General features: G+C 73.8%; 3 protein-coding genes across 6 annotated transcripts; all 3 read right to left on the bottom strand.

Annotated features, from left to right (window-relative positions):
• Positions 1–418: 418 nt before the first annotated feature.
• On the bottom strand, positions 419–1991 carry PMVK (phosphomevalonate kinase). The gene is made up of 5 exons (XM_063357181.1): positions 1843–1991; positions 1586–1649; positions 1102–1254; positions 907–1036; positions 419–685 (listed from the first exon to the last, which is right to left on the bottom strand). Exons 1-5 carry the CDS (start codon positions 1932–1934, stop codon positions 549–551), a joined length of 576 nt encoding a protein of 191 aa, XP_063213251.1. The 5' UTR covers positions 1935–1991; the 3' UTR covers positions 419–548.
• A 380-nt stretch (positions 1992–2371) lies between these two features.
• Positions 2372–5830, bottom strand: PBXIP1 (PBX homeobox interacting protein 1). Of its 4 annotated transcripts, XM_063357510.1 has the most exons (11): positions 5729–5830; positions 5023–5094; positions 4839–4947; positions 4710–4756; positions 4493–4631; positions 4191–4406; positions 4099–4122; positions 3903–3976; positions 3698–3823; positions 2617–3605; positions 2372–2516 (listed from the first exon to the last, which is right to left on the bottom strand). In XM_063357510.1, the coding sequence occupies exons 2-11, from the start codon at positions 5080–5082 to the stop codon at positions 2474–2476; spliced, it is 1827 nt and encodes a 608-aa protein (XP_063213580.1). In that variant the 5' UTR covers positions 5083–5094; positions 5729–5830; the 3' UTR covers positions 2372–2473. The 4 variants fall into 4 exon arrangements, with proteins under 4 accessions (XP_063213580.1, XP_063213579.1, XP_063213577.1 ...); XM_063357509.1 differs by having other exon boundaries at positions 4839–5094; XM_063357507.1 differs by having other exon boundaries at positions 4493–4756.
• A 143-nt stretch (positions 5831–5973) lies between these two features.
• PYGO2 (pygopus family PHD finger 2) lies at positions 5974–8096 on the bottom strand. The gene is made up of 3 exons (XM_063357074.1): positions 7817–8096; positions 7685–7734; positions 5974–7572 (listed from the first exon to the last, which is right to left on the bottom strand). Exons 1-3 carry the CDS (start codon positions 8085–8087, stop codon positions 6484–6486), a joined length of 1410 nt encoding a protein of 469 aa, XP_063213144.1. The 5' UTR covers positions 8088–8096; the 3' UTR covers positions 5974–6483.
• Between the last annotated feature and the right edge of the window lie 217 nt (positions 8097–8313).

Raw genomic sequence — 8313 nt, 5'->3', positions numbered from 1 at the left:
CCAAGGGGGATCAGGGCGATGCTGGACACGGGGCTCGCTGACACAGCAAGGGGGTGTGGGGGATAGGACCCTAATCCCCCTCCCCAACCCTGCAACCCCCCCCCTCGCAGCCCCCCAGCCCCCCCCAGCTGTTGCGGGAGAGGAGCAGGTATTAGGGCAGGAGCCGTCTGCTCGGGAAGCAGATAATCCGCAGGGAATTGGCTGCTGGAAGCCTATTAAAATACACCATGAAGCAAACAGCTGGCGACCCTCCCGCCCTGGCAGCGGGAATTAAACTGCACCTCTGACCCCCTCCCCCCCCCAAAAAGCTGGAGAGCCCACGCGGGGGGCGGGGGAGCAGCCCACGTCCCCTGGCCCTGTGTCCCCCAGCCCCACGTGAAGGTCCCCCCTCCCAGGGAAATGACACACGGGCCCGGGGTGGCGGTGGCTCCCCGTGGTGGCGGAGCTTTATTTGCAGGGCGGGGAGGGCCGGCGGGAGGCAGAACAGGGGGACGCCGTGGGGCCGGGTGGGGGCCGCGGTCCCCAAGCCCCGGCAGAGGGTCACCGAGCTACAGCCGGCCACGGAGCGACCGCAGCAGCGGCTCCAGCTGCTCGTCCAGGCACCGCTCGTCCCCGTCGTTGGTGATCACCCAGTCGAAGGCCACCCCCTGGTCCAGGCCACACTCTGACTCGGCGTCATCCACCCCTGGGGAGGAGCAGAGCCCGGGTGAGGACCCCGAGGCCCCCCCACACCCCTCCGTCTGTCCGTCCCCCCCCCCCGACCTCCTGGAGCTGGGGGACTTTAGCTACAACCTCCAGCCAGGGGACGGTGGCGGCATAACGGAGCCTTGCCCGCGGGGCCACCGCGGTGCCAGCGCAGCCCCGGGTTTGGCGTCGTGCTCTGGGAGGCGGCGTTCCCTTGCTCACCGGCGGTGAAGACCCAGTTCCTCCTCTTCCTCGTCTCTTCGCTGGCCACCACCCGCACGGTCTGCACCGCGTCCCCGTGGACGTCCCGGAACCACTCCACGTCCGAGAGGCGCCGCGCGTCGCTCACCACCTACACGGGAGCTCCGTCAGCGCCCGCCCCACGCCCCCCCCCGCCGAAAACCCCCACCCACTCACCCACACGGGCTGCGCCGCCCCCTCCACCGCCGTCCTGCAGAAGAAGCCGGGGTCGGCGCGGCGCTTCTCCTCGCCCCAGCGGATCATGTCCTGCCGGTACGTCTCCTTGTAGGCGCTGGCATCCAGGAGCCGCTGGAAGTCCAGGCCGTGTTCCTGCGGGGAGAGGGGCTCAGCAGGCTGGCACGGCACGGCACGGCACGGCACGGCACGGCTCGGCACAGCACGATGGTGCGGCACGGCAGAGTTAAGCACAGCGTGGCGTGGCGTGGCGCGGCGCAGCACAGCGCGGCATGGGATAGCGCAGCGTGGCATGGCATGGCTTGGCGTGGCACGGCGCGGCACGGCGTGGCATAGTATGGTGTGGCACGGCACGGCGTGGGACGGCACAGCACGGTGCAACACGTCCTGGCACGGCTCGGCAGGGCGTGGCAGGGCGTGGCAGGGCGCGGCAGGGCGTGGCAGGGCGCGGCGCAGCCGGGGGTACCTTGGCGTACTGCTCCTTGAGGGGCCCGGAGAGGCGCAGGACGGCGCAGACATCGGGGCCCAGCCTGCGGGAGAAGGGTCAGAGGCACCGGCACCGGGCCCGGTAATGGCTCCACACCCCCCCAGTACCGCCTCCACCCGCCCCGGTCCCGGCCCCCGCTACCGGCATCGCTACCCGGATACCGGCCCCGGCATCGGCCCCGCCCCCCGCCTCCGACCACGCCCCCACCCCCGCTCCCGGCTCCGCCTTCCCGGTACCGGTTCCGCAGCTCCTCGGCCACGAAGTCTTTCCCCGACTTCCTCTTCCCGCTCACCAGCAGCACCGCGCGCGGCGCCGCCGCCGCCGCCATGCGCCCCGGCCACGCCCTCCCGGGCCACGCCCTCCCGGCCACGCCCTACGCGCGCACACACACCCCCCCCGCGGGGAGCCGGGTGGTACGGCCCGGGCAGGGGGCGGGGCGTGGCGGCGCTGACTCCGCCCCTCCGGCGGGCGGGCGGCCGCCCGCCCGCCGGAGGGGCGGAGTCAGCGCCGCCGCGCCCCGCCCCCTCCTCTGGCCCCGCCCCCTCCTCTGGCCCCGCCCCCCTCCTCTGGCCCCGCCCGCCTCCTCTGACTCCCCCCCCCCCCTTCCCCATGCCCCCCCCCCCCCACGCCCCCCCCTTTTTTCCCCCACACCATCACGCTCTGCCCAGCGGTGACTTTATTGCGGGTGGCGGCGCAGCATCACACAGTGCGTGTTGTCGGGGACCCGGCCTTAAGTGTGTGTGTGTCGAGGGGGGGGGCACACCCCTGGTCCCCCAAACCCGGCTCGTGGACACACAACCCCCCCCCCATCGCCCCCCCCCCCCCTCCATGCCCGGGGGTGTTGGATCAAGGCTTGCAGCGGGGGCTCTACCCCGCCATGGGTGTCCGGCTCCGCTCCTTCCCAGCGCCGCTGCAAGAGATACGGGGGGGGGGTGTGTGTGATGCGGGCAGGGGGGAGGGCTGGGGGTCAGTCCCCCCCCCCCCCCAACACCGGGCGCTCCCCGGCTCACCCGCCGTAGTGCCGCAGCACGTATTCCTCGAAGCCGTCGGCCGCCTCCTCGTCGCCCCTCTCCCGCCGCGCCACCTCCTCCAGCAGCTCCTCCACGTCGTCCACGAAGTCGACGAAACGCAGGCGGTCGTGGGCGAAGACGCCGTCGGCCCCGAAAACCCCCTCCAGCCGCCCCGCCAGCCCCCCGAAATGCTCCCCCCAGCCCAGCCGCCCCATGAAACCCTCCAGCAACCGCAGGAACTGCGCCTTCTGCACCGGCTCCAGCGCGGCCCCCAGCACCTCCAGACCCTCTTTGCGGGCGCAGTCGGCCACCCCCGAGCAGCCCTGGGGTGCCCGGTACCGACTGAGCGATGGCAGCTCGCGGGGGCCGCGCCGGGGGGGACCGTGGGGTGACTTCCCCCAGGTTTTGCCCTGTTTGTGCTCCTGGGGGGGCCGGGGGTCCTTCCCGTGCCCGTGGGGTTTGCCCTGCTCCCTCCTCTCCCGCCCGTGGGGGTCCCCCCCGGCGCCGCGCCGCTTGTGCCGCTTGCTCTCCTTCTTCTCCGCCTTGAACGGCTTCTTCCACGGCCCGGGGAAGGGCTCGGCCCCCAGCGCCTCCAGCTCCCGGCCCAGGCGCTGCTCCAGAGCGCTCAGCTCCTCCACCAGCCCCTCCAGCCCCCCGGGACCCCGCGCCCGCTCCAGGGCCCCCGCCAGCTCCCGCCGCACCGACGCCAGCCGGGCACCCTCCCGCCGCGCCGCGTCCTCACCACGGGCTGCGGCGCCCATACCGGGGGGCTGCTCTGCCGCCGGTGCCCCGGCCCCGTGGCCGCCCGGCGCCTCCGCAGCCCGCAGGCGCTGCAGCTCGGCCCGGGCGTCGCGCAGCGCGGTGGCCTCCCGCTCCAGCGCCGCGCGCAGCCGCGCGTTCTCGGCGGCCAGGCTCTGCTGCTGCGCCCCGGCCGCCGCCACCTCCCCCTCGCTCTTCTGCAGCAGGGAACGCAGCTCGTCCTTGTGGGCCTGGGGAGGCAGCGGGGACGCCGTCAGCCGGGGCGGGAGAGTGGCGCTGGGACCCCCACCCGGCTTCCCCGGGCACGGCCGTGCTCGCCCACCTGCAGCTCCGCCTGCATGAGCCGGATCTCCTGGTTCTCCTTGGCCAGCTTGTCCAGGAGGAGGGTGACAGACTGCAAGCTCTGGGGGTCCCCAGCGTCCGATGGGGGGGGCTTCTGCTGCGAGTCCTGGGGAGGGGCAGGATGGGAGCCCTGAGGATGCTGCCAGCTCGGGGGGCTAAGCCCCGCGGCGGACCCCGCTCCTTACATTGCCGTCGGCAGGTAGCGGCAACTCCTGCTCCTCGGCAGACACGTCCCGGGTCACCACGCTCTCCACGGGGCCTGGGGAGGGACCGGACCGACGAGGGACCCCGATGTCACCACAGGGACATCAGACGGCAGCCAAATGGCCGGTCTGCCACGGGGCTGCACCCTGCCCGGGCAGGACAGTCCCCCGTACTCACCGTCAGCCGGGTCGTAGATGCCACCTGGGGAGAGGAAGGGACAATGAGGGGGATGCTGGGACCCCCGCTCTGCCCCTGGGACCCCCACTCACCGGAGATGACCAGTAGCCCCACGGCCACCAGCGCCAGGGCGCCCAGCAGGTACTTGCTCATGCTGAGCCCGTCCTCATCACCGGTGTCCGGCATCCCCCGGTGCGGGGCAGGCGCAGGAGGAGGGGGGCCGGGCCGGGGCTCGTGGCCCTGCCGTCGCCGCAGCCCCTCCACATCATCGTCGCTGCTGGTGCAGCTCCCCTCCTCCGCCGGTGGCCCTGGGGAGGGATGGGGGGACCTGCAGGGAGGGGACGCACCCCGGCACTGCCAGCGTGGCCCCTCCCGGACCCTGCTGGGGCCTGACCTGCTTTGGGGGCGTCGGGGCAGGGTCCTGGCTCAGCCTCGGCATCGGGCTCCTCCGGCTCCCCGCCATCCGTCGTGCCGGGCTCTGCCAAGCCGTCCGGGGTGGGCACTGTCCCCGTGTCCCCACAGTCCTCCAGGTCCTGCGGACATGGGTGCTGGGGGCTCAGGCGTCCCCTCGGGGCGGGCAGGACACCAACCCCCCCAGCGCCCTGGCTCACCCCCAGCCCGGCGTCCTCGGGGCGCGGGGTCTGCCTGGTGACGGTGGCTGCAGAGACACAAAGAGCGGTGGCAAACCGGTGGCACGGGGGGGACACCGGGCCTGTCCCATCCCCATGGTGGCCACCTGCCTGGGACAGGGTCCTGGGCGCCTTCCTGCCCTTCCTCCTCCAGCTCCTCATCCTCGGCCCCGTGAGAGGCCGGATCCTGCTCCGGACCCACCGTGTCGACGGGCAGGCCCTGGGAGGGGGGGGCGCGGGTGGCACCTTTGTCCCCGGCCCCCCCCGCTGCCCCCCAGCTCCGGGGGTCCCTCACCTCGCCGCCCGCCAGCACCCAGCTGCCGTCCGAGTCCCGGGAGCCTGAGTCCTCCGCCATGGGGACAGCCACCTGCACGGGGATGGACAGACGGGGACAGACGGGACGGAGCGATGGACGGAAGGACGGACGGACGGAGGGAGGGATGGGGGCACGGAGGGACGGGGGGACAGATGGACGGACAGAGAGACGGAGGGATGGACGGATCGGGGCACGGAGGGACAGACGGACGGAGGGATGGACGGGCGGGGGGACGTGCCCGGCCCCCGGCACCGCCGGGGTGTCACCGGGAGAGCCGCGCTCCCCGCGCCGGCCGGTCCCCAGCCCCTGCCCGCGGCTGCTGTGGGGAGCGGCCCCGGCCGAAGCCCCCCGTGTGTCCCCCCCCCGACAGCAGCTGCCGCCGCGGGTATTTTTAGCCGGTGATGCCGCCCGGCAGGTGGATGGGGCCGCGGGGCCCGATGCGGGGGCACCGGGGCCATACCGGAGGTGGGTCCTCGGGCAGCCCCCGGCCGCCCGCACCCCCCGGAGACCCGGGACCATCCCGGGCCCCGCCGGTGACACCCCCCCATCCCTGCGCACCGGGCCCCGCCCGCCGCCCCGCTGCGCAGCAACGGCCCGGGCCCCCCACGGCCCCGCTCCCGGTCCCGCCCCGCCGGGACAGCGGGCTCGGACGCGGGGGGACGACGAGGAGGGGGCCGGGCGGTACCTGGTGCCGCCGCCGCGGTCCCGCCGGTAACTTCAGTCCCTGCCGGTAACTTTCCGCCGGTGCCGGTCGCCGCCCTCGGGAAGGGGCGCGCACGTGACACCAGCAGCCAATGGGAGCGGGCGGCGGCAGCGAGGGACCAATGGGGTGGCGGGGGCGGGAAAGGGGGGTACGCGGGGCCCCGCCGGTACCGGATTCCCCCCCCCCCCCCCCAACCCGGGAGCGGAGCGAGAGACGGACAGGCGGGTTCCAGAGCTTTATAGCGACGGTACAAAAAGTTTCCATTAACGATCGGATAAAACGGGGGCGGGGGGGGGGGACCGGGACTGCCCCGAGCACCGGGGGGAGGGGGGGGGAAGCCGGGGGCACCGGGACTGTCCCATGCACATGGAAGGGGGGGGGGGGGGGGGCACCGGGAACACTGCAGCCCCGCGGGGAGTCACGGATGGTAGCAGGGACCGGATCACACCCACCCCACCCCACCCCCCCCCGCAAGGGTACTGAAGGCACCGGGCAGAGCTGGGGGGCACCAGGGAGCCTCAGTCCCCAAGGACCGATACACCGGAGCCTCCCCCGCAGCAAAGGGATGGCAACGGCGCGGCCAGCACTGGCCCAGGAGCCAGCTGCGGCTGGCCCCCAGTGAGGAACCAGCGCCCAGTGTAGTCTCTCTGGCTGGCGGGGGGGTTAACGGCTACAAAAAAACGGGGGTTTGGTCCTAAACCGGCAGGGGAAGGTGTCCGCGGCGGCGGGAGGGCGGCTCAGCCGTCGTTGGCGGCCACCAGCTGTCCCATGCCCTCCCGGACGTAAACCGACTGGATCTCCTTGGTCTTGAGGCAGAAGTCGCAGGCCCAGACGGCGGAGGCCTCGGTGGTGAGCAGCCCGTAGGCGTTCTCCGTCATCCCGGTGCATTCCCGGTGGAACCACTTCTGGCAGGATGCCTCGCACAGGATGGCGTCCTGGTCGTCGTTCACCTCGTTGCGGCAAGCTCCGCAGGGGTACACTAGCCCCGGGGGTGGCTGGTGGCCTGACCCGCCGGCTGCTTTGCCAGGGGGAGGCGGCGGGAGGCTGTTGGTCTCGGGGGTGCCGGCGGCGCGGGCGGCACTGCCAGGGGCAAAGGGGGGCTGGGCCCCATTGACGGCGGCGGCAGGGGAGCCTGAATGTGTCTCCTGGGCAAAGGTGCTGGGGGGTGGGTTCAGGGTCTTGCCCCCCTCCTCACCCCCTGGGGGGAAGCCGGGGTCAGCCCCCGGGAAGGGGCTGGCTGTGGGGGGCAGGGGGGGCACGTTCTGCCCAGGGCGCTGCAGGGGCGACTGTCCAAAGAGGTTGCCAGGTTGACCAAAACGCTGAGCCACAGCCGGCCCCCCGGGGGGGTTGAGGGCAGGCCCCGGACCCATGTCACCCCCCCGGGGTGGCTGCCCCATAGTGGGGGAGATCATGGGCCCGAAGCCCCCCACGGGCCCCTGCATGAGCTGCCCTGCGGGGGGGCTGAAGTTCTGTCCAAGGGGCTGCCCAAAGGGCTGCCCGGGGAAGCTCATGGCGCCAGGCTGGACGTAGCCGGGGTTCTGGGGGGGCATACCGAACGCTGGACCCATCTGCCCGGGGGCGAAGGGAGGGGGTGGCTGCCTCCGCAGGGGCTGGGGACCCCCGCCGTAGCCGGGGGGCACCTGTGGTGACATCCCCCCTTGAACGCGGAAGCCGCCGAAGGGGACGGGGCTGCCCAGGAAGGCGGCGGGGGCCGCCCCGGTTTTGGGGGCCCCGAAGTCATCCTCGAAGGGGTTGGAAGCCACCAGGTGATCCACCATGGGGGTGGGCGGCGGGGCGAATTCGGAGAGATGCGAGTAGGCCGGGCCCTGTGGGGAGGGGGGGAACGGCGACGGTCAGGGCTGCGGGCGGCGCCGGGACCGGGGCCGGGGCGGAGGCCCCGGCCCCGGTCCCGGCGTCGCCCGCAGCCCCCGGTCCTACCTGCGTGTTGGATTTACGACGCTTCTTCTCGGGGCTCTTCATCTGCAGCCCTGCGGGGACAACCGGGACCGCGTCAACCGAAGCCTGGCCCCGTTCACCCCCACACACACCGGCCCGGCCGCCATCACTCACCTGCCTTCCCCTGCTTCCGGCCGGGCCCGCCGGCGGCGGCGCCTCCCGCGGGGTGCGGAGGTCCCGGAGGGGGCGGCGGGGCCGGGACGCCTCCTCCTCCACCTCCTCCGCCTCCTCCCTCCAGCTTCTCCGCGTGTGGGGCCGCCATGGCCTCAGAGCCGGCCCGCCGCCATAGCCCCTCCGCCGCGCCGCCGACCGGAACCGGAAGTAGCGACGGCGCGGAGCCAATCACCGCGCGCGGGGCGGGACGCCGGGGAGCGGGACGAACCATGTGCAACGTTCGGGCAGGGGGTGTGCGGGGGCGGGGGGGTGGTGCCGGACGGACCATTTGCGGCGCCCGCGGTGGGGGGCGGAAGGAGCGGGACGGACCATTCGCAAGGCCGGGGGGGGGTGGTGGTGGTGGTGGAAGGAACCATGTGCCGATGGAGGGGACACCGACACCGCCCCGGGGCGGGAGGGGCCGTTCTCGGGTGCTCGCGCCCCCAACCGAACGGTGT

The sequence above is a fragment of the Chroicocephalus ridibundus genome, chromosome 21, assembly GCF_963924245.1.
Source record: "Chroicocephalus ridibundus chromosome 21, bChrRid1.1, whole genome shotgun sequence".
Taxonomy (NCBI): Eukaryota; Metazoa; Chordata; class Aves; order Charadriiformes; family Laridae; genus Chroicocephalus; species Chroicocephalus ridibundus.
Note: the sequence above shows the minus strand (reverse complement) of the source record. Positions and strands in the feature narration are given on the sequence as shown.

What these genes read in the sequence shown, in the direction of transcription:
- PMVK (XM_063357181.1), bottom strand. Translation starts at nt 1,934, where the DNA reads ATGGCGGCGGCGGCGGCGCCGCGCGCGGTGCTGCTGGTGAGCGGGAAG. An exon ending in GCCGAGGAGCTGCGGAACCG is followed by an intron (nt 1,650 to 1,842) that starts GTACCGGGAAGG and finishes CTTCTCCCGCAG; the next exon opens with GCTGGGCCCCGATGTCTGCG. An exon ending in GAACTGGGTCTTCACCGCCG is followed by an intron (nt 686 to 906) that starts GTGAGCAAGGGA and finishes GCTCCTCCCCAG; the next exon opens with GGGTGGATGACGCCGAGTCA.
- PBXIP1 (XM_063357506.1), bottom strand. Translation starts at nt 5,082, where the DNA reads ATGGCGGAGGACTCAGGCTCCCGGGACTCGGACGGCAGCTGGGTGCTG. An exon ending in CGCCCAGGACCCTGTCCCAG is followed by an intron (nt 4,757 to 4,838) that starts GCAGGTGGCCAC and finishes GTGTCTCTGCAG; the next exon opens with CCACCGTCACCAGGCAGACC. An exon ending in CGCTACCTGCCGACGGCAAT is followed by an intron (nt 3,824 to 3,902) that starts GTAAGGAGCGGG and finishes GCCCCTCCCCAG; the next exon opens with GACTCGCAGCAGAAGCCCCC.
- PYGO2 (XM_063357074.1), bottom strand. Translation starts at nt 8,087, where the DNA reads ATGGTTCGTCCCGCTCCCCGGCGTCCCGCCCCGCGCGCGGTGATTGGC. An exon ending in CCGGAAGCAGGGGAAGGCAG is followed by an intron (nt 7,735 to 7,816) that starts GTGAGTGATGGC and finishes TTGTCCCCGCAG; the next exon opens with GGCTGCAGATGAAGAGCCCC. An exon ending in GTCGTAAATCCAACACGCAG is followed by an intron (nt 7,573 to 7,684) that starts GTAGGACCGGGG and finishes CCCTCCCCACAG; the next exon opens with GGCCCGGCCTACTCGCATCT.